At 41.7% G+C, this 24,706-nt stretch overlaps 1 protein-coding gene and 1 pseudogene across 22 annotated transcripts in view; one reads left to right on the top strand and one right to left on the bottom strand.

The window, feature by feature from the left end:
- The window catches only part of CPAP (centrosome assembly and centriole elongation protein), a 41,667-nt gene that overhangs the window by 576 nt on the left and 16,385 nt on the right, over positions 1 to 24,706 (bottom strand). For 10 of the 21 annotated variants that reach the window (XM_081549186.1, XM_081549192.1, XM_081549191.1 and 7 more), the window contains 11 exons: positions 24,568 to 24,670; positions 22,807 to 24,442; positions 20,763 to 20,895; positions 17,553 to 17,718; positions 15,129 to 15,371; positions 11,131 to 11,215; positions 3,811 to 3,872; positions 3,448 to 3,555; positions 1,714 to 1,854; positions 1,550 to 1,634; positions 1,349 to 1,469 (listed from right to left, as the gene is read on the bottom strand). In XM_081549186.1, coding sequence (XP_081405312.1) covers positions 1,349 to 1,469; positions 1,550 to 1,634; positions 1,714 to 1,854; positions 3,448 to 3,555; positions 3,811 to 3,872; positions 11,131 to 11,215; positions 15,129 to 15,371; positions 17,553 to 17,718; positions 20,763 to 20,895; positions 22,807 to 24,442; positions 24,568 to 24,670 — 2,883 coding nt within the window. Of the gene's footprint in view, positions 1 to 1,348; positions 1,470 to 1,549; positions 1,635 to 1,713; positions 1,855 to 3,447; positions 3,556 to 3,810; positions 3,873 to 11,130; positions 11,216 to 15,128; positions 15,372 to 16,804; positions 16,865 to 17,552; positions 17,719 to 20,762; positions 20,917 to 22,806; positions 24,443 to 24,567; positions 24,671 to 24,706 lie in introns of all 21 variants that reach the window. The other 11 variants (XM_081549175.1, XM_081549180.1, XM_081549178.1 and 8 more) reach the window with 3 other exon arrangements.
- LOC145529226 (large ribosomal subunit protein eL42-like) lies at positions 7,879 to 10,642 on the top strand (annotated as a pseudogene). Its single transcript, XR_014071052.1, has one exon. The product of XR_014071052.1 is annotated as a large ribosomal subunit protein eL42-like (transcript).

The following is a 24,706-nucleotide window of genomic DNA, read 5'->3' as shown; positions in this document are numbered from 1 at the left end:
ATGTGGCTTCTCTGCCACATACAAAGGTTAGAGAGCCATTGCTCTAGTAAGTGTGCCCTGTGGTGTCTGCATCACCCAAGAGCTCACTAGAAATGCAAATTATTTGAATGGGGCCCAGCAACAAGCCCTTGAACAGTCCCTCCAGATTCAGATGCACCCTGAAGTTTGAGAACCACTGCTGTAAGTGAAAAACAGCACAATTATCCTGAATAAATTGCACATTCGAAAGCTGCTAAGAGAATAAAAGTTTTTATCACAAAAAACATGTAATTATGTGTGATGATGGATGTTAACTAGACTTTTGTGATCATTCTGCAATATATACAAATATCTAGTAAATTTTTGTGGTACACCTGAAACTAATGTCATATGTCAGTTATACCTCAATTTAAAAATGATAATCCTGAATGAACTAATAACATGGGATGTGTCTGAGTATAGACGAAAAAAGACTGGCCATGAGATTAAATAGATGCCTCTAGGGAACTTTTCATAAGAGTCAAATTGAGAAACTTCTGAGTTTTAACATCTGAAGATCAGATAGATGGCTCTAGGGAACTTTTCTTAAGAGTCAAAATTGAGAAGTTTCTGAAATCTATACTGTACACATAAGATTTTCCTCAAATTTTCTTTAGTGGAGCACCAGATAAAGACCACCAGATTTCAGACCACAATAAGGGAAAAACAGTCATGACCATAAGGAGTTCCAACATTATTGCCAAGTTTACATCACATAATTCAAGTTAATGGGTACTTAATTGCTGCAGTTCAGGAAAGGAGGGTGAAACTAAAAACAGGACTGGATCTGACAAACCTCTATTATGGTTTTAATTATAATGGCACCTATAAGATGCTCTTCACTGTGGATTAAAGAAGTCATCTCTGACTTCAAGAAATTTAACATTCAGAAGGATAAAGAAAGAAATTGTTAATTTGGAATTGGCTTAGAGTGGCCAGAAGAGTAAAGTGCTTAGGCTGGGACAGGGAGACCCAGAAAATCAAAATACAGAGTCCAGTTATTCTTAAAAATTGACAGGGAAGCTTCCCTTCTGTGTCTCATTCACTGTTTTCAAACTTCACCAAACTTATTTCTAAATAAGTATCTGCCATCCTCCTTTCGTGAAGTGCTCTTTAGATATCCTTTAGATCTCTAGGCTAAAGACTAAGCAAACGTTAGAACCCATTGGTCTCAAACTTGTCTTAAATTCTAAAGTGCTACAAACACATCTTACCTGCTCTCAGATTCTGAACTCACTAAAATGTTGAATGACTTATTAAAGTTTAAGATTTTAAACTTCATTACTGATTTGAAGTTGAAAACTAGAAACCAACCTAACAGGTAACATACCGTTGTACTCTGACCACTGTACCATCTGGGAAAATGCTCTCTTCTTGTCCATCAGCAAACAAGTTTTTGATAGTCTGGTCAGGAAATGTGATTTCTTTTCTTCCATCTGGGAAATGTTTTTCTATAAGAAAGGGGATTATTATAAATATTTTAAAGGAAGGAAGAATTTAATAGGACTGAGAGGGCAGAGCAGGTTCTCACCTATCTGGCCACTAGAGAAATGTAGAATTTCCAGCCCTTCTGGGAACGTGGTGTGGGCAGTCTGAGTGGCTGCATAGTAGTAGATCTGTAAAGACAGGGAGTCAGCGCTGCCGCTCCTTCAGGGGTGTTTATGCTACAGAGAAAACACACCTGTGGAAACGTACCACTCTCCCGTCTGGCATGACCTGCTTGATGTCACCATTGAAGAAAGTGACAGTGACGGTCTCCCCATCTGCACTCACTTCCTTTCGCGTTCCATTTGGAAACAACACAACATGGCACCCGTTCTTATAAACCTTCTCTATCTACAAAAAAGAAAACCAAACTAGCAAAAATTTCCTGAGACCACATGATAAAAACGTCCCTAATTCTTATAAATTGCCTACGTTGTTATTTTTCATAATAAAAATTAAAACATTTCTCAGAAAAGTTCCAATTCAAAACAATCAACTTCACCTATTAGCACATCATGTCCATTCTTGAGTTACCTATTACCCCCAAACTTTTCAGTTGTTTTTTTTTTTTTAGGCAAACTTCAGATTATCACTTCAGCTGTAAACACTTCAACAAATCTCTCTACTGGAACAATCTGTAACATAACCAAACCATTATCATCCCTAACAAACTGTAATTCCCTCATTATATCATAACCTTCACACTGTTTTTCATAAATTCGCCAAAAAAAAAAGGCTTTGTACGGTTTACTTGGATATGGACGAAAACAAGGTCCACATACACTTGGGTTGATGTGTCTCTACAATCTCAGTTTTTAACGGTCCCTTTGTTTCCCCATTTTAATGCCAATTGTTGAAGGAACTGAGTCACTGAATATATTGACCACATTCTGGATCTTGCCAATTGCTTTTCCATTTTTGTGTCAGTTAACATGTTCTCATATCCCGTTTTTCCTTAAAAAACCCAGTAGTTATTCTCAAGGCTTGATTACATTCCAGGTGAATTATTCTGACGAGTGCCTTTTAGGTACAGCAGTGGGCTCTGTATGACAGCGTGTCCAAAAATTCAGTAAGTATGCGGCTGCCTCACAACCTCAGCACTGACTGGATGGCATCATGAGATCCATCAACCTTTCATCTGAGGTTTCAGCAGCCACTGATGACTGCTGCCCAAGATCTTTCCTTTCATTAGACCTTGTACACTGGTGATATCCTAATTTTCTCATTCCTCTTCTAAAAAAGAAAACCCTTCCTCATCAACAATTTCTTACCCTTAAGTAGAGTTTGTACAGGAAAACTCTACTTTAGGATAGAGGTAACAACTTCCTTCTGATTGCTGGTCTTTGTCCTTCACTCATTCCTCAGGATTCACAGTAAACTTCAATCTCATTTCTATTAAAGTGGATCAAAGAACCTAGAAAAGTACATGTTCTAGAAACCTAAGGAAAAATCCCCTCATCACAGCCTCAGTGACAAACCCGGTTTATGTCCCTTCCCTTGTCCTTCATTCTTTAACTGGAGCACCCAGCCAGGCTGTTCCCACTCAGAACCTTTCCCAAGCACAGGAATAATACTGTTGGGCTGGGGCAGAGAAGCAGCTAATCCAGGAAATATTTAAGGAGGGGTAGGGCATAGAACTGAGGCTCTTACAACTACTAGGGATTACCAAGGCCTTCAGCCATATCTGGGGAAAGAACAAGAAGTTGAAACAATGGGACTGTACTCCTTCTCTTGTTGCATCTCTCAGTTAGAAGTGGCAACTAAATGCATTTTCATTTATCAAGCGTTTTCAGAGTACAAAGGTTCAGGCTGAGGACATGTGCCAAAGCACTGAAGACCTTAAGCCCCACCAAGTCTCAAAAGTCAATTTTAGAATCTGTTTCAACTATATTTTAACCCATGTCTACTTTTTATAGAATTCTTAAAAAAAAAAAAAAAAGTAACCTTTCCATCAGGATGGCTGATTTCTCCCTGAATTTCCTCTTTTTCATCCTCTTCATAGTCAGGATCTGGAAAGTTCACTGGTTCAGGCAGCTCCCTGGGTGAGGCCGTCTATAAGGACAGGAGGCTTTTAGTCTGTGTTATATGACATGTAATAAAAATCTCAAGCAGCTAAAACAACACTCATGTTCAAAAGCCAGATTTCACTATTATAGGATTGTATGACTAGTGTTTGGTGTTGTATAGAAAACCTTTACGATGTTAAGTAAACAGCTTCCTTTATAAATGGTTTAGAAACTTAAACTAGTTCACTAATCAACTGTAAGCCTAAGAAATATGTCTGAATATATAAAAACAAAGATTTACCTGTCCCTTCTCCAAGCTGCCTAAATCACGAGGCGCAGTCTTGGATCTTTGAGATGGATTGCCTGTTAGAATATTATTGCCAGAGTTAGTTTGATTATTTAATTGAAAGATTTAAGTTTACTCAATACTATGGTCAAACGTTTCCTTAGTTCACTCTTCTTTACCCATTATTTAAGAAAGTTTTAGTATTTTTCTTTACTAATTCCTAGTTCTTCATTATATAAATTCAAATGCCTATTCAAATACTTAAGTCCTGATGACCAAGAAAGACAAAGAAGACAGTATCTGTTTTCTGAAAGTTTACAACCTCTTTCTGGAGAAAGAGACAAGTGCTCAACCAATCTAACAGATGAACCTGAAGGTGTTCTGGAGACAGTCACCAGGACCTTTAGTTAAGAGGGCAGAAATGGAGAACAAAGAGTGGAAGCATCCAGAAAGACACAGAGAATCTGGCTTGAAAAAGAAACTGGAAAGACGTAATGGCTGTGGTCTAAACTTTTTAGATCATGACCAATACACCCAATTATACTGTGTATTAGGAATATACACATTATAAAATAAGCGTGCATGTGTGCACACATAGACACGACACCACCACAGCAACAACAAACTGAAGTTAGGTTAAAAAAGCACTAAAGTTCTAATAATGTCTTCCTATATGCCAATGGATAGCAGTCCTAAATTTGAAGGGTTTCAAGCTCAAGTGCCAGGATCTGACTTAAATGTAAAAAACCAGAATGGATCCTGAATGCTCCAAGAATGGAGAAGAGCAGAGGTAGTGGGTCCACTAAGCAGGCTGTGGGCATCTGTGGAGATGGCAGTGTGTGTGCTGTGTCAAGTAACAGACCCAACGATCCCAAGTTGCCAGGTACTAGCAATTTCATACAGTTCAACCTACTTAATCGATTCAGAAAACATCAACATCAGAGGATTAGTTTAAGGACGGATGGGAATGTGGGGAGTAAAGATAAAAGGAATCAAGGAACACATACAGGTTTTAGCTAAATGACCAATTTCCTCCATGTCACAGGCCCAAAAACCACACTGCAGTCTGCAGTCTGAGCTCTGTGTTAACATCACCTCTGAATCCTGTAAGCACCCTCCACAGAAGAAACGAATAGCCTCATTTTATAGGCAAGAGGACTACCCATAAAGAAATGAAATTCAACTACATTAAAGAAAGAAATTGGGGAACTTTTAAGGTGACATCAGCATCATGGCAGCTAAGCCATTCCTCTTTCCCCTTAACAACTAACTTGACATTTGTAACTGAACAAAAGTGTCCCAGCACCTTACACCCAGGGATCTGGGGGGATTCTTGCCCACCTGTGCATCTGGAGATAGACCAGACCTCAGTAGGAGCTGTGGACCCAAGGGACTCAGCAAACCCGCCCCATCCCCACTCACCACGGGAGGAAAAACCTGGAGAGAGTGGACCTGAAGACATCCAGGGTAGACAAGCAGGCTACCAGGGCAGGACAGAGATGAGTTTGTACGCAGAGCAGAAGGGAACCCGACAGAGCTGCCCCCAGCCCAGGGGACAGTGCACAGACCTGAGCTGTGTGGTGGTGGCAGACAACCTCTCCCGAGGGGGACATGGAAAGCATGAGTGGGGAGCAGCTGCCCAGCCGCCTGCCACGTGGCTCAGAAGCTGCTTTCTCTCCAGGAGCACCTGAACTTCTGAGGAGGGACCAGACCTCCATGACGGGGGGTGGGGGGAAGTCAGGAAAAGAGGAGGGGAGCAGGTAAGAACATCATGGGCATGGAGGGATGCAGTTCCTGCTGTCCACTGCAGGACCTCCACTGGAGGTCCATCCATTCCACTCAAGGATCGCCCCCTGGGCCCACGGGCACCTCAGAACCCTGAACCCACACCCCCACTGCTGCCAGCTCCTTGTGTGTCTGCATGGAGCGCTCAGAAAATAGGCCACAGTCAGTCTGTGGACAGGGAAGGAAGCACAAACTTGAGCTATGGCCCTACCTCCTGGAAAACAAAAGAAAGGTTTCTAGCAGCCAGCCTGGTAAATTGAAGGAACCAATGAAGTCATAAAAGCTTTGTTAAGGAAGTATCTGCTACTTCAAAGTCTAGAGGTGAAGAATTCGATGACAGATGAAGAATGCAAAAGAGAGCATCTACTGCAGAGCAGACCAGATGGAAAGAACAAGTGACTTGGAAAACAGGAATTCAAGAATAATACAGCTAGAAAAGGAGATGAAACTAAGAAAGCAAACAAGAGCTATTGGATTCCCACTAGAAGGGCAAATACTTGATTAACTATTGTTCCAGAAGAGAAGCAGTAGAAGGGGCACAGAGTTTAAAGAAATCAGAGCTTTTATTATTTGAAGAAATAATAGGTGAGAACTTCCCAAATCAATGATAAAAAACCTTCAAGGCAGCCAGGGGAAAAAAAGAAGTAACCTATGAAGGCTGAGTCTTAGGCTCTTAGTGGATTTCTCAGCAGAAACCCCACAGGCCAAGAGAGGAAAACAACATATCCAAAGTATGAAACAAAAAACTGCCCACCCAGACTACTTTATCCGGCAAAGTTATCCTTCAGATACGAAGGGGAAATAAAGGCTTTCCCAGACAAAAACTGAGGTAGTTCATCACCACCTGTCCTAGAAGACACTGCAAGAAATGCTGAAAGGAGATATTCAAGTAGAAACAAAAATATGCTAACCAGCAACAAGACAACATGAAAGTACACAACACAACACATTGGTAAATGTGAACATGTACAGATGTAGAGTCAGATTAAAAAAAAAAAAACAACCTAATTCACCTAATTATAGTATAACGTTTAAAGGAAAAGAATATTTTTAAAAACTCCAGCTATGGAATTCCCTGAAAGTCCAGTGGTGAGGACTCTGCACTTCCACTGTAGGAGGTAAAAGTTGGGTCCCTGATGGAGGAACTAAGATCCTGCACGCTGTGCGGTACTGCGAAAAAACCAAAAACTCCAGCTACTGTAATGTTACTGAAATCAGAGCATAAAAAAGGCAAATTGTGACATCAAAACATAAAAGGGTGGTGAAGCCTTTATAATGATAAAAGTGCTAACAGCATAGAGCAGATTGTTTTATCTATGAGATGTGTTATGTAGGCCACATGATGACCGCAAGCAAAAATCTAGAGTTGATCCACAAATACAACAAAACAAGAGATGAAGAACACCACCATGGGAAAAAAAGTTTACAGAGGTAGGCAGAAATGGTGGGGGGGGGGGGGGGGAGAAACATGGAAATAGAAAACCAAAAGAAAGCAACCAATAGGATGGCAGTCATAAGTCCTTACATATCAATAATCAACTAATGTAAATGCCCATAGAACAGAATAGAAAACCCCCCACATATACAATCAACTAATACTCAACAAGGGAGTCAAGAACAGCCAGTGGGGGGGGAATGCACAGTCTCTCTATAAAGCAGTGCAAAAGCTGAACACATGCAGAAAAATGGAATTGGATCTCTCTCACACCACTCATAAAATGAACTCAAAATGGATCAGTCTTAAACATAAGACCTGGTACCATAAAAGTTCTAGAGCAAAACATAAGAAAGAAGCTCCTTAACAGTCTTGGCAATGATTTCTTGGATATAACATCAAAAACACAAACACCAAAAGCAAAAACCATCAAACTTAAAGTTTCTGCCCAGCAAAAGAAACAATCAACAAATAACCTACAGAATGAGAGAAATTTTTTATAAACCATCTATCAAATTAAGAATTAATATACAAAATATATAAAGAACTCATGTGCACGCTTTAGTCGTGTCCGACTCTGTGACCCCATGGACTGTAGCCCACCAGGCTCCTCCGTCGAAGGGATTTTCCAGGCAAGAACACTGGAGTGGGGTCCCATGCCCTTCTCCAGGGCATCTTCCTGACCGAGGGATCAAACCCATGTCTCTTAGGTCTCCTGCATTGGCAGGCAGGTTCTTTACCACTAGCACCACCTGGGAGACCCTAAAGAACTCATACAACTCAATAATTAAAAAACAAAGCACAAAAAAATATCATTTAAAAATGGGCTGAGGGCTTTCTGTGCTGGTAGCACTCTCACAAACATGGTGAATGTTCCTAAAAGCCTCTGAACTAAGTATGGCAAGCACCAACCCCACAAAGTGACCCAGTACAAGAAAAGCAAGGATTCTCTGCATCCCCAAGGAAAGTAGCATTATGACAGGAAGCAGAGGGGCTGTGGTGGGCAGACTAAGCCGATTTTCTAGAAAAAGGCTAAAACTACAAAGATTGTACTGAGGCTTGAATGCGTTGAGCCCAACTGCAGATCTAAGAGAATGCTCGTTATTAAGAGATGGAAGTATTTTGGGCTGGGAGGAGATAAGAGAAAGGGCCAAGTGATCCAGTTTTGAGCTTCATGTTTTGTTTTATTAAGAAGACAATAAAAATTTGAGATTGTTTATGTGCTCGCTTTGGCAGCACATATACTAAAAATTTGAGATTGTTTTAAAAAAATAAAAATGGGCAGAGGAACTAACTAGACAATTTTTTAAAACATGGCATCCAAATGTCCAAGAGGTACATGAAAAGATGCTCAACATCACTAATCATGAGGAAAATGCATATCAATGGCTATAAAAAAAAAACAACCCAGACAAGCAATAACAAGTGTTATCCTGTTAGATAACAAGGATGTGGAGAACAGGAAACCCTTGTACAATGGTGGTGGGAATACAAATTGGTACAGCCACTAGGGAACAATGCACATTCCTCAAAAAATTAAGAACAGAATTACCATACAATTCAGCAATTCCACTTCTGAGTATATATAGCCAAAGGAAATGGAAACAGGATATTGAAGACATACATGCATTCCCATGTTTACTGCAGTATTATTCACAATAGTCAAGATATGGAAATTAACCTAAAGTGCCCTTCCATGAATGAATGAAGAAAATGTGGTACATACATACCAGGGAATATTGCTGTATGGTATAACTTATATGTGGAATTTCAAAAAGCCACACATTAAAACAGAGAATAAAACGGTGGTTACAAAGGGCTAGGAGGAGGAAGTTAGGGTATACCAACGTGCAGTGAGCTGTAAGTCAGTCCTAGAGATAGAAAGCACAGTGTAGTGAATGCAGACAAGAATACTGTGCTATAATCATCAAACTTGCTAAGAAGACTAGATGTTAATTATTCCAACCACTAAAAAGGAAATCATAACTGTGATTTAACAGAGGTGCTAGGTATGGCCACACTGACAGTCACATTACAGTATCTAAATGCATCAAATCAACATGATGTACACCTCAGATTTACACAATGTTATATGTCAGATATATTTCAATTAAGATACGTTTTATATCTTTAACATATAAAGAGTAAAAAGACAAGCTATACACTGGGAGAAGATACCTGCAATACATGAAACTGTTACAGGATTATGAAGATGTGGGGACCCTCCCACAAACAATAAAGAAAAAGACAACTCTACAAAATAAAGATCGCATCAATTTCTTCTCAAAAGATGAATTCTGAGCAGCTAATAAACACAGGCAAATGTGTTCAACATATTTAGTAATGGTGATGCACATTAAAACTATGAGATACAGATACACTCCTAACAGACTGGCATGAATTTAATTCTGAAAATCAAGTAATAACAAGATGTGGAGCAAAGAAAGCACTTACATTGCTGGTGAGAGAGTAAAATCACTTTGGAAAATATTTTGGCAATATCTGTTAAAGATATTCCTACAAATTACTCAGTAACTCTAGCCCTAGGTATATGTCTTAGAGAAATGAATGTGTACCAGAAACGTGTAGGAAAGTTCACAGCATCATTGTTTAACATCCCAAAACTTAAGAAAAACTTAACCATCAAAAGAAAAATAGCAAACTGTAATATATTCATAAATGGAATACTAATACTACCTTGCAGTGAAAATTAATGAACTAGATCAACAAGACTGAATCTCAAAAACATGTAGTGAAAGAAGACAATGGAATACATAGAGCATGACTGACTTTAGAAAGCTCAAAAACAAGTAAAATACATTTTTTAGGACTATACCTATGAAAGTAGAAACTATTTTCAAGGAAAAGCAATGTAATATGATCACGGAGGGGGCAGTTCTGAGGTGTTGCTAATTCTTATTGTAGGCAGTGGTTACTCATATTTCCTTTATAATTTTCAAACCACATATGTTATATCCACTTCTATAAATTTAATTTACAGAAATACTTTCTAAAACTTCCAGGCAGATTAAAGACCCAGCTGTGAAAACAAAAGTTCATACAAGAAAATAGTGTATTTGTGACCTGATGTTTGAGAAGGATTTCTTAGTCACAAAAAACAAGAACAATTAAAAAAAAATTTGATTAAATTCAATATTAAAAGGAAAAACCCATGTATAAAGAAACACAAACCAAAAAGCTAAATATAGATGGGCAGAAGATACTGGCAGTGCTTATAATTAACTTTAATAAGCAAAACCTTACAAGCACACACATAGAGTTTTAAACGGGCAAAAGAGATGAACAGGCAATTCACAAGAGGAAACTCAAATGTCCACTAAATATCAAAAGATGCTCATATTACCTCATCAGTAATCAGGGAAATGCATATTAAAATGACAGTGACTCATCATTTCACACCCACCTCACTGGCCAAATTAAAGTCTAAGCAGATCAAGTGTTGGCAAGCACAAAAAGCATGTGCTGTTGACAATAAAAAAATAACTGCAAAGGGAAGTGAAAGTTGCTCAATTGTGTCCGACTCTCTGCGACCCCAAGGACTGTACAGTCCATGGATTCCTCCAGGCCAGAATACTGGAGTGCGTAGCTGTTCCCTTCTCCAGGGGATCTTCCCAACCCAGGGATCGAACCCAAACATCTCCTCAACTGAGACAAACCTGATGTGACCCAGTATCCAACCCCTGACATTTGTGTGACAGAAACTCACATGACCAAGACTTGTCCTATATATTCTGTGACAGACATGGAAAACCTGAATGCCCATCAGCAAGAAAGCTTAACTGTGGCAAATATACATGGAATATGTACAGCTGGAGTTTGTATGTATTACTGAGGGTATAAAATATAAAATACTGAGAGAGAAAGCAAATGGCAGAGGGATGGAGTATGACACAATACTATGTTGATTTATGGACACAATGTACTAAAAGAAGGAAAAATAAGAAAGGGAATGTGGCCTGGGTGCAAATTAACTGGAAGTAGGATACACAGGGGCTTCAATTATATTTACAATATCTTATTTCTATTAAGTTGGTATAAATTCTCCACTCTAAATTTCTAAAATATTTTATAAAAAGATCATGCAACTATCTTACCTTGTGTTGGCAAATAATTTTTTTTGTACTTTTCTACCTGGGTTCCTGAAGAAATCTGACTCTTTTGAAATCGAATTGATGAATTCTATAGTATGAGAAAATGTTGAATATAAAATTAGTTTAGTCTACACATTAGTACAAGGAAAGAAAGTAACAGAACTCAGCTTGCAAAGGGAATATTTTAAGTGTGTTCAATTTACGCTGTTTTCATTTATAATGAGTGAACAGGCCAGAGTGAACCAGCTGCTGCTAGGAATGGACTACACACATACTCACACGCCACCTCTGGAAATACATTCACTCCTCAAGTGAGGCACAGCAGACAATGTCAAACAACAGTTTTTGTGACGTTACCAGAGTGGTCAGAGGAGAGGGCTAGAACTCATGGTCAGACACCAGGAGACTGCACACACTGTCCTCCCACCCCCCGGGGTTAGAGGTCAAGGGAGATGTCCATCCTCCGTGCTCCCATCTCCTCCTCCAGCCAGATCACCTCTCCTGCCTTCAGTCTCGTCCACATACCCCGCTTGTCAGGAGATGATGCCATAGCTACCACCTCTAGACCACTCTCTCCCACCTCAGCTAAGTACTCCAGTGGACAAAGGAAAACTAGTCATTATCAATATCTGCAATTATTAAGAGCTGCAAAAGTATCAATTTCAGAGCAACCTACAAAATAATAATCATTCAAAAAGTCAGTGCCATTTAATAAAGTGCCAAAGTATCTAGGGGTGAGATGCCACAATTTCTGCCATTACCTTCAAATGGTTCAGCAAAACACTTTACATGGAAATGTGGCAAAATGTGAACAATGATTGTATCTAGGTGAGTGTTCAGGTATTCATCATACTATTCTTTCAAATTTGTTTGGCTCAGCTTTCATAATAAAATGGTTGGGAGGGGGGGAATCTCACTCTCTGACTCCACGTCCTATCCTCCCAGCTCACCCCACTGACCCCTCCCTCCTCCAAGGCTTACAGCCTGCAGGATCCCACGATCCACTGATGGTGTTTCCTGCATCCCCCCAACCTATGCCCTTCTTGAGCAGCCTGAAACCATGGCTCACTGCAGTCACTCTTGCTGTATATACTATCAACTTCCATGCCCCTCTCACTCTGGTATTCACCGGGCTGACATACCTCTGCTAACTGTCTACCATTTACACTCGAAAAGCTGAATAAGAAAAAATAACAAACAATTCCTACTTGAAACATACCATCTCCAACCTCTGTGGAGTCAGACCACATTTCCCCCTCGCTTTTCTCGCTCTTGCGGACCCCGATTTCCCCTTCCTTCCTCCCCTCAAAGCTCCCAGAGCTTCCTCCATCCTTCCTCTCAGCAGAGAGCCAGGCTTCCCACTTCTCTGAGAAAAGGTAAAGGATTGGGGGAACTTCCCACCAAGGGCTCCCCCACGTCCAGCTCTGGGTCCACACCTGAGCTGCCCCATCACCAGGCACAGACGTCCAAGCCACTGCCTCCACCCCTCAAACCCCAGCTCCTCTCCGTGTGCACACCGCTTCAACAACCCTCCCATTGTCTCCTGCATCAAGGTTTTCCTCTCTGCATACTCAGTCCTACCAATACACAAACACTTGTTAATTTTCCCATCTTAAAACAAAACAAAAATAAAAAACTTCTCCTACAGCCACTACCCCATTTCCTTGTATTTACTATAAGACTTCTGCACAAAGCTTTACACTGTCTGAAGCTTCTCACTCTCTCACCCAATCAGGCTTTCCTCTGGCAAATTCGAGGATCCACTTTTAGCCCTCACCTTACTCATCAGCAGCCTCTGAGGCACGGGCCTCTCTGCCTACTGTACTTGGCCCTCAGGACACCACATTAACCTCCCCACTTCAGCTCTGGTTCTTTCTCCTCACCATCCATACCTTCAGCCCTAGTGGTCTCTTCCACACATTCTGAGGGCCCCAAACTTCTAGCCCAGACCTGACCTCCTCTGGATACACACCCAACTCCGCCTTGTGTCCACCTGATGTCCAGCAGGCAATTCAAACTCACCTGACCTAACCTCAGCTCCTAACATCCACACCCCCGGAAACGTGTACTCTCTTTTGAGGGGACTCGTGATAAATGGCCAAAAAAAAAAAAAAAAAACGACACTTGACTTGGAAGCCACTCCTGCCTGCTTTCCTGCTGTCACACCCCACACCCAGTTTATCACTAAATCCCGTCCATGTCTCCACCCTCCCCAACCGCTCCGCAGCCTCAGCCACCAGTCTCTGTCTAAGGCCGCAGGCCCCCAATGCTCCTGATGGTGCCCGCAGCCCACCTCAGTCCACTCTCATGTCTGCAGCAGGGGGGCCGCCCCTCCCATGCATCCTTCTGAGAGCTTGAGATCTCACTCAGAAGAAAAGGCAGTGCTCTGGGAAGTGATTAAGGCCTAAGGAAACCAGCACCGGCCCCTCCCAGCCCATCTCCGATTTCACACCCTGCTCTGCTCCCCAGGATGGACTCTACTCCAGCCACACCAGCCACAGGGCTCCTCTGGCCTCAGGACTCCCAAACCGTCTTATCCTGGCTCACTGCGCCCTCTCCTGGCCGTTGTTCAAACCTCGCTTTCTCAGGAGAGCTTTCCCCAGATGCTGGATAGAAAACTGCAACACCCTCCCCCAACAGGGATCCCGCCTCCTTGCTTTTTCTCCTTAGTCTTCATCACAACCTCACACACCATGTCCAACACTCATCTTTCTCCCACCACTGGAATACAAGTTCCAAGAGGACAAGAAGTCTGTTTTGTTCACTGCTTGATCCCCAGTGCCTCAGTGTCTGCACATCACAGCCGTGAATACAGATGAGTAAAAAAACAAACAGTTGATTCAAAAGGATCATATGCACAAAAAAAAGAGGATCTCTGCAGAAAATTTACTTACCCTGTTTTAACTAAGATTACCTGCCTGCTGTGTTATAATTCCTCTCTGCTGCTGCTAAGTCGCTTCAGTCGTGTCTGACTCTGTGCAACCCCATAGACAGCAGCCCACCAGGCTCCTCTGTCCCTGGGATTCTCCAGGCAAGACTACTGGAGTGGGGTGCCATTTCCTTCTCCAATGCATGCATGCATGCTAAGTCACTTCAGTCGTGTCTGACTCTGTCCGATCAAAATGAGAGACTTCCCTGATGGCCCAGTGGTTAAGAATCCATGTGCCAATGCAAGGGAAAACAGGTTTGACCTCTGGTCTGGAAAGACTTCACATGCCACAGAGCAACTGAGCCCAGAGCCACAACCACTGAGCCCTCAGGCTGCAGCTGCTGGACCTGCACGCCCTGAGCCTGTGCACCACAAGAGAAGCCGCTGCAGTCAGCCCACGCAACTAGAGGAGCCCCCACTCGCTGCAACTGGAGAAAGCCCGTGCACAGCAACAAAGACCCAGCACAGCCATAAATAAATAAAACAAAAAGTTTTTTAAAAAAAGATTAAAAGTGGGACTTCCTTCATGGTACAGTGGTTTAAAAGAATCATAAAAATGAGCTTGAAATCTTTACAATGCACAAAAGAAGAATTTAACTGTGGTGAAATACACATAGAACTACCATCTCAACCTTCTCAAGGCAGTTCAGTGTTTAAGTACGCTCACACTGCTGTGCAGTCGCACTGCCATCTCCAGAGCTCTTACCTCGCAAAACTGAGTCTGCACTCAAGAAACAGCAGCTCCTCCTCCTCCCCTCCCCCGGCCCTGGCACCCACCCTCTATATCTTTTCATGAATTCAACTCGCCAAATATTCAGCATCTCCCCAGGGTGACAGAGGCTTCCCTGGTGGCTCAGTGGGAAAGAATCTGCCTGTAACACGGGAGACGCGGTTCAATCCCTGGGTCAGGAAGATCCCCTGAAGGAGGAAATGGCCACCCACTCCAGTATTCTTGCCCAGAGAATCCCACGGACAGAGGAGCCTGGCAGGCTACATACAGTCCATGGGGTCACACAGAGTGGGACACAAATGAGAGACTAAACGACAACAGAGACAAGGTGACAAAACTTACCAAGAACCCATCTTTCTTTGAGGCGGTCACACACTGACCCATCCTGGCGCTGCTCTCTGTGGCTTCTGCTTTCTTCCAGGCATCCAGTCGGAACCTTTCCATCACTTTTATTTCCTCCCGGAGGTCTGTGTTCTCTCTGACCAACATTTCTATCTGGCTTCTAAGACGGCCATGTGTACTGGACCACTTTGCTTCTTTTCGTTTCAGATCTTCCTGTAAATCAGATACCTGCCGCTTCAAAGCCTTTCCAAAAAAAAAAAACCACAAAACACCATTACTAGAATTAAAACAATGCAACAGAAGAGACAACACATCAACAAACCAGGATCACTAGCCCAACACAAAGAGCAGAAAAGGGAAGACTTAGAGAATCACAGTTCAGAAACAATGGGTTCCTCAGGAAAAGGAATGGGGTTCAAGCTGGAGTCTCACTTCATACCATCAACAAAATTCCAGGAGTCGGGGGGTGGGGAGTGGGGGTGAGTCAGACACCACATAGAAGCCATGAGGTAATCAAGGTCTAAACTAAGATATTAACTGAAATAGAAAGAGACGAGTGGGGTTATCTGGTGAAGAAAACAGTAACAGGAATCCATGAATAACTGAAGGAAGAACAGTGGCAAAGGGAATAAATGAAGTCAGAACTCCCAGCCCTGAAACTGGGTCTATCTGAAATTCCTGAGATTGAAACTCGGTCTATGTGAAGTTCCTGAGAAGAACTGGGTCTAAGAAAATGACTTGTTTCAGATGCACTGAGTGACTAAGTGAAGAAACTCCTGGAGATATCCGAGGAAAGCTACTTGCAACTGTACAAACAGAAATCAGCCACCTGCACCCACGTGGGTAAAAATTACGGGGAGTGACTGAGAGCAGAGGGAAGCTTAGAATCAAGAAAGCATCGCCACCACCCACAAGCTCACTCCGACTGAGGCGTGAGTGAGGAGGCCCACCACCTCGTGAACACGTGTGGGCATGGACACCCACCTGCCCTCTCACAGACTCACAGCAGTCAACAGAGCAGCACAGGCAACAGGGGGAGGAACAGGGCTCAGGGGCCCTTCCTGAGTGTGACTTCAGAGAGAGACGGAGGCTGGACCCAGGTGAGGTCAAGGCCCTTCCCAGGGTTCGATGTCAGAGAGACAGACCCAGGGCCTGGGTGAGGTCAAGGCTCGTATCCCAGTTCTGTGCCATGAAAATACATGAAGCAAGGTCATTACCTCCCTGAACTTCCTATTTATAAAACAGTAGGGTGCAACCAACAAGTGAGCAATTTCTAACTGGTAACCACTGTTATCATGTGGGAAAATAAACTATTCTACTAAAATGGCAACTCATAAATCTAAATAATTTAAGAATTCAAAGCCAAATAAGCCAAAGATAGACAAATACTATTGGAGAAGGCACTGGCGACCCACTCCAGTACTCTTGCCTGGAAAATCCCATGGACAGAGGAGCCTGGTAGGCTGCAGTCCATGAGGTCGCTAAGAGTCAGACATGACTGAGCGACTTCACTTTCACGCATTGGAGAAGGAAATGGCAACCCACTCCAGTGTTCTTGCCTGGAGAATCCCAGGGACGGGAGAGCCTGGTGGGCTGCCATCTATGGGGTCACACAGAGATGGACCCGACTGACGCGACTTAGCAGCAGCAGACAAATACTATATGGTATCACTTACATGTAGAATTTTAGGGGGGAAAAAACTGACTTCCAAGAGCAGAATGCTGGTTTCCAGGAGCTGGAGGGAGAGGAAATGGAGCAAGGGAGGTCAAAGGACATGAACTTTGAGCTGTAAGAAGAGTGTAAGTTCTGAGGGGCTTCAGTACAGCTCAGTGACTGGTTAACAAGGTTGCCCTGTGCACCAGACAGTTGCTCAGGGCAGATCTTCGACATTCTCCACACCCATTCACTCAGAGATAACTTGACCTTGGTAATTATTCCACAATGTATATGTGCATCAAATCATCAGATAGTATACTTTTAAACACGTAGCTATATATTTCAATTATTCTTCAGTAAAGTTAAAAGGAATTCAAAATCAACCTTTTGAATTTATCCATGTCATTATTGTAGTCTTTTCTGGGGAAGTCTTTAGTAAGAAAAGAACTGACATATTTTACTCTTCACAAGTCAAGAGTACAGGACTTCTCTGGAGGTCCAGTAGTTAAGATGGAGGGGGCGAGGGTTCGATCCCTGGTTGGGGAACTAAGATCCCCATGGCATAGCCAAAGAATAAAAAATTTAATAAAAATTAAAATGAAAAGCCATGACTATGGAAGGTGTTTCTGGTATTGCAGATTATCTGCTGAGTCAATGGATGATTAATACATTGATACCCAATTTCTCTTTGACACAAATAATTCTAAAATTCTTACAAGACTGCCATCTATACTAACTTATGAATATAATATAAATAAGTGACATACTTGTATTTCTTCACGTTCTTTTTTATCTGGAAAAGTTCTTGCAACTGTAGAATACTTTTCAAAAACTTTGCGTTCCTTTTGTAACTTCCTCATTTCTTCCTTTTTAAACTCCTCTATTCGAGCCAATTCTTTTGCTTTCTGTTGTTCAAAGTCTGCAATTTCTTTCCTAAAATGACCAAACCACATTATCATCTAAGGAGACCACCTCGATATTGTAATCCACACGTGGCACAAAATGAAGCCCCAGTGACAGCCTGGAATGGAGCAGCTTCTGGTTTTGGTGACTCCACCTTCAATCAACAGCAGTGAAATAACAATCAACTCAGTAAAGCCCCTCTCAGCAAGCATTTTCTGGGAACCTACTATGACTTAGGTACTATGCTAGGAACTGGAGAAACACAGTGAAAAAAATAAAATCCTTAGTCCTACAAAGCTTCTTACATTCTAGTGGGAGCAACAGAGGACAATGAAGATAAACAAGTAAAATATATGGAACACTGGAAATGTTAAGAATAAAGCAAGGAATGAGGTTAGAAAACATGGAGGTCAGGGGACTGAAATTATGGATGGAATCATCTTGCTGAGATAGTATGTGAAGCGAAATCTGAGGGACCAGAATAGATCGGTTATGAAGATATCTGGACTGAGTACTCCAGGAAGAGGAAACCCCATGTGCAAAAGCCCCGGGGTATGAATGTGACTCATGTTCAAAGAACAGCCAGGAGGACAGTGTGGCTAAAGAGACAGAACAGTAGGAGAGAATGTCAAAAACATGGTGGGGCTGGGGGGACTAATAAAGGTCATGGTCTCTAGGACCACGGCAAGGACTCTGGTGTTGAGCGCGGCAGCACACTGGTCTGGGGCTGTCATAACCCAGGGTCTTTCTGGATGCTGTGCTGAGAGCACACGGCACGACAACAGCAGGACTGTGGAATATGGGGTCCCAGCTCACATGCTCCCACACAAACGACAATCTGACCACCATCCACAGACAAAAGTGGGAACTCGAGGCTTTTGTGGGAACTCAAGGACCCTGGGAGGTAACTGAGAAATCCTGGTGAAGCCTGAGATCAAGGACAGCACTTTGAGAAGGCAAGTCCATGCAGAACTACCAAACGGCAACCTGACTGCACTGCACACAGCCCCACGGCCAAAGGAGGCAGGAGCCACGCCTACCCACGCCCCTGGAAGCAGACCCACAGACCCTGGTCCTGCCTACAGATCCTGAAACAACCTGGTGACCCAGCTCCAGCCCTGCTCTGGGTACAGAGGCAGTCCTGCCAGACCGGGGGCCCAGTGAGAAGATGCTCAGGAACCTGGCAGGAGCCACACCTGTGCTGACCTCTGGAAACACACCTCCCATTACAGACCCAGCAGCGGTCCAGGAGGCAGCCCATGACGTAGCCTTAGCCCTGCCTGACTTCGGTCCAAGAAACAATTCTGTCCACTGGGGATGTGGCAGGAACCACAGACGACTGCAACCCTGGCGACAGGCCTATCAAATGGTGAACCCCTTCACTGTCGATCCAGCACAACGAGCCAGCTACAATTCCACTGTGATCCTGGAGGCACCCATCAGTCCAGGAGTCCAGCAGGACAAGATCTTTACCTGCCAGAAACAGCATCTAGAGACAGGAGCAGGTGTTTGTTCCTTCAAATACAAGGACATCCACACAAGTTTACACAGATCAGGAAGAATCAGGCAAACATGAGACCACCAAAGGAAACTGATAATAAAGCTTCAGTAACCAGCCCAAAGAAACAGAGATCTACAAACCACCTGACAAAGAACACAAAGTAATTGTTTTAAGAAGTTCAGCAAGCAAGCTACAAGAGAGCACAGATAAACGACTCAATGAAATCGGGGAAACAACATGTGAAACAAAACAAGAACAAACAGAAATTATTAAAAAGGAAAGAAAGAAATTCTAGAGCTAAAGAATAAAAGAAATGAAGCAACAAATGCAACAGAGAACTTCAACAGCAGACTCAAGCAGAAGCAAAAAAATCTGTGACCGCACAGGCTGGTGACTTGAAGATACCCAGTCAGAGGGGAAAAAAGGGAAAAGAATGAAAAGGAGTGAAGAAAGCCTATAGGACTTATGTGATGTGACTAAATGAACGACACACACATTAGGGGAGACAAACCCCTAGTCAGACTAAGAAAAAAAAGAAATACAGGCCTTAACAGATACCTCAGAAATAAAAAGGACCACACATGAACAATTATATTCCAAAACACTGGATAACTCAGAAGAAATCGACAAATTCCTAGAAATATACAACCTACCAAAACTGGACCCAGAAGGAAGAGAAAGCCTGAACAGACCAGTAACAAATTAGAGGACTGAATCAGTCATCAAAAACGTCCCACAAAAGGAAAGCCCAGGACAAGTGGCTTCACAGGTGAGTCCCACCAAACACTCAAAGAAGGGTTAATACCAATCTTTAAAAAGAAGGGACACTTCCAAACTCATTCTGTGAAGCTAGTTTTCACTCTCATACCAAAGGCAGACAAAAACACAAGGAAAGAAAACTATAGGCTAATGTGCCTGATGAATAAGGGTGTAAAACTCCTCAAAAAAAAAAAACTAGCAAACCAAATTCAACAGCACAGTAAAGGCAATAACACACCATGACTGATCCCCAGGATGCAGAGCTGGCTCGGCTGGCTCATGCAGATGAACACGACACAACTGGCGCAGCCCCTGTGGAACAGCGGGGTGGCTCCTCAGCACTATTCTCAATAACCCAGAGGCAGAAACAACCACATGTTCAGCTGCAACCCAAGGAAGGCCAAGGATCACTAGAAACCAAGAGAAGACAGAAGAGAAAGCACGTCTCTGCTGACGCCTGACTTCAGTCTTTCAAGTCTCCAGAAATGTGAGAAAATAAATGTGTTGTTTTAAGCCACCCAGTTTGTGTGCATTATGTCACAGCAGCCCTAGAACGTAATACACTGGCCAAGGTGGCACTTGAATTCACAGCTCCAAACTGCTTGTCAAACTTCAGTTTATGACCTCATCACTCAGAGAATTCCCCTTTTAACACATCTTTGACCACAATAGGTCATTTTATCTAAATTTATTAAATTCTTTTGTGGTATGTATTTCACTTCCTTCTCTTGCTAGATTAACAGAAATTGTTTCAAATAGTTTAGATATAATCTTAAAGATATAACTGGATCACTGTACATTTCCCCCCACTTACCTGAGTTTTTCCAAGGCCCTTTCTCGTTCAATGCGAAGTTTAGCTAAAGATGTGTTCTCAGCTTTAAATTTTTCTACTTCTGTTTCCAATTCAATAATTTTCTCTCTCAAGACTTGAGATCGAGCATTGCCACCTAGAAGATAAGCCACAAATACTGAACTTCACAAAAAGCTTTCAGCAGCAAAACACTAGCTAGCTATTACCCTAAGAGCCAAAAATATTCTCAATACCTGTATTACTAAAAAGCATTAGGAACAATACTTCTAAAAGACAAAAAAATTTACAATGGCCTAGCTTTGCAGATGGGGCAATCTAAACTTGAAGAATCAAATCATTCTACCTCAAAAAACAATCTGATGACAAATTAACATTATACATTTTAACGCTCATTCAAATAAATTTTTGAACAAATACACATAAACAGCTTAAGAATATGAATAAGCATTCACAAGAGATCTAAATCACTAATCAACACCAAAATCAAAGTTTATCCCCCATCAATAAAAGAAATACAAACTAAGACCTTTTCCACATCAAATTTGCTACTTAACAGAATAGCCTATATTTTTGTCCTTCAACCATCCATTTGGAAAATAACCTTGATTTATATCACAAGACTAAAATACATGTATCTCCCCTCTGACCCACTTCTAAAAATCTAGTTAAAGAATGAACTTATAAAATCATACAAGTCATTCTACACAAAAATGTGCACTGCAGTGTTATTTCTAATAGTGAAAAACAACTGAAATGTTCAACATGAAACTACTAAATAAAATTATGCTACATTAATATAATTCTCTGCAACCATTTTTAAAGTACACAGTTTTAATGATATGGCCAAAGCACTGCATACAACTGGTCAAAAAGGATAAGACCAATTATATGCCTTAAAAATACATAGGAAAAACAAATGTAAAGAAATACATCACAGTTACCTTAGGATAGTTTAGTTATAAACACTTTTGCTTCTATACTTTAAGCTTCCAACCTTCCTGCAAAATATACTATTTTTAAAAAATAGCTTATATTTTAAAGCACCCATGGTTTGCTAGACATTCGAGTTTATAATATCCATAAAAGAATGAAAAACTGTTTTCAATAGAAGTTTAGAAAGTCCATCCCATCAACTAAATACTTTACAGCCATGAAATGGAATGAGACAGATGTGTATTAGCACAATCTTCAAAATGTATTACAAGCAAGGAGTAGAGCAGTATATACAAAGTGTGTTTACATTTGTGTAGAAAGGCAAATTATATACACATTCACACATACACTTTCATATGCATGGAATCTTGGTAGAATAAACAAATGAAATGGGAAAGCTGGTGTCTCTAGGAGCCCAGGTCTGGGGAAAAGAGGAAACTTGGATTTTACTCTATTTCTTCTTCATCATATTTAGCAAGTTAATGCATGAGACCATTAAAAAAACTGATTTAAAATAGTGTGCACAAGTGGAGGTAACACAGTAACACCAACCACAAGTTGGGTATTTCTTGGTTGTTGGTGGTGGTTTAGTCGCTAAGTCGTGTCCGACTCTTGCGACCCCATGGACTGTAGCCTGCCAGGCTCCTCTGTCCATGGGATTTTCCAGGCAAGAATACTGGAGTGGATTGCCATTTCCTTCTCCAGTGGATCTTCCTGACCCAGGAATTGAACCCCTGTCTCCTGCATTGCAAGCAGATTCTTTACCAACTGAGCTATGAGAGAAGCCCAATAGCCCTTGGTTATTAAAGAAACTTAAATGTTATCTCACCTTACAGTAATTAATTTTAAAGCCTTGGCAATAAGACACAGGTTAAAATTTGAAAAAATCTGCAATCACAATTCTTCCAAATCTCTTATACTAGTGTGTGCGTGCGAACGTGTGTGTGTGTGACTATTACGTTATTTAGACTCACAAAAGAATTCAAACCTTAACAAACACCTACTAGGTATCTACTGAGCAACTAGAAAGATTAAGATTTTAAGAAACATTCTGACAACATACTGATAAAATAAATTTAAACTTACAACATTTCATTACAATACTCTGACATACCAGGTGGGTGGTCTTGACTTGTGTTTAGCTTGGGATCATTTCCCGAGTGTGAGTGTGACTTTGACTTCGATTTCAGAGAAGGAAAGAATTCCATCATCAGATCTGAGGTAGGAGGAGGGCTTGGGCCCCTATTGGATTTGCCCAAGTCTTCTCCCTTCTTGACTGGCACGATCTTCCTTTTTATCGTTTTGTCCAGTACACACATTTCACTCTTGTTAGGGCAGGTTGTCTGGGGAGTCCCATAAACGGCTTCATTCCCAAGAACACCATCATGTTTAAATGAATTATCTTCAAGGTCAGTCCAAGTTCTTTCATCATCAAAGTCAATTTTATTCACACTTATAGATGAGTGTCTTCTGGAGGAATCAGAAACTTTATTTTTCAAGCTTTCTATTATAAGAGAATCATCACTGCTATAATCCTTATCAGACAAATCTAAATCAACATCTCTCCTTTTCTCTTCCTCTTGAGTCGTGGTGTCCCGAAAAGGTCCCTTACCATCACAGACTTGCGGACTATCTTCTCTGCTGCTGAAACTCCTTTCCTTACCCTCAGATGACGGCTTTATAGTGACGTCAAGCTGTTCCTCCAAATTGGTGCTATGATCACTGTCTGTAACACCTTCACCATCGCCTGCACTCCACCTGGTCTGCCTCTCAGGAGGGTTCGTTTGGAACACTCTCCTCCTGACTTCACAGGACGGTGCCCACAAACCTCCTGGTGAGAACACTGAATCAAGTTGTCTGGGAGCAACCTCGCACTCAGCCCTGCTTCCACACTGGGCATGGTCCAGATCCTCGTTTTGGTTATGCTGACTAACAGAACCCGGTGTTGCTGTCTTCTCTTCCCGCACACCTTTGACAGGGGTAGAAGACAGCCGGCGACCTCTGCAGTTCTGCTGGTCCCTCTCTAAGATCTTCAGTACAAATGAGGAGTTACTAGAAAATGATATTTCATCAGCAGCTTGTTCTAAAAACAAAAATTCATCTAATTCCAAATTTTCCTTTTCCTTTTCTCGTTCCCAGTTCTCTAACTTTTTCTGAAGGGAAACATCAAGAGAAGATTCTGACCTTTTCAAAGTCTCACTTGCTGGGCTCTGAGAAGCCATACAGCTGATGAGTCCTGTGGAAATGGGAAGTCTGTCTTTACTGCGTGCCTTATTCCAGATTGTGCAACCAACATCGCAAGGTTCTGTACACTCAGGTACATTTTCTTTATTATTAGATTCCACTTTTTTTCCTAAACTGACCTGCTCTCTGAATTGCCCATCACATTTCCTCCCGGCTGGCATTTTCAATCCCGATGGAGAGAGACTTTTCCTATCATTACTTTTAAGCACTTTTGGCTTCTGACTGAGTGTGAGAGAACCACACTTGGTTCTGACTTTACTGTTCTTTTTAACAGGAAGGTTCTCTGTACAGAATTCTTTATTTATAAGAGCAGTTTTCCGCTGGAATTGTTGTTTATCTGATTTAAACACAGGCTGGTCCTCTGAAATGCTCTGAGTGGTGACTAGGTTACTTTCTCTCCCCTTCTGAAACTTAGATTTAGCATTAGTAAATCTGGCTAAACCTTCTCCTCGTTTTAAGAATGGATGTTTTGGTTTTGCTTTGATAAGCAAAGATCCCTCTGCTTCCTAAAATAAAGGAATATTTGAATTAATTCTGGTATATCCAAGTAATCTCAAAGCTATTTTTAAGCAAATTATAAACAAATCTCTAAAGCCTTAGATAACTGGATCAAAATAGTAGAAATGCTAACCTTTAGCTGTTTTTGTTGCAGTTCTTGTTCTTCCAACCGAATCTGTTCCTCTAAGTAGTCTTCAAAAGTTTGTTTCCTTTCTCTAATAGCAGCTTTAATAGGCCTAATCATAAAAATAAAGTTATGTAACATGCAAACC

The sequence above is a fragment of the Giraffa tippelskirchi genome, chromosome 12 (assembly GCF_054371585.1).
Source record: "Giraffa tippelskirchi isolate mGirTip1 chromosome 12, T2T-mGirTip1v1.2.pri, whole genome shotgun sequence".
NCBI classification, from domain to species: Eukaryota; Metazoa; Chordata; class Mammalia; order Artiodactyla; family Giraffidae; genus Giraffa; species Giraffa tippelskirchi.
Note: the sequence above shows the minus strand (reverse complement) of the source record. Positions and strands in the feature narration are given on the sequence as shown.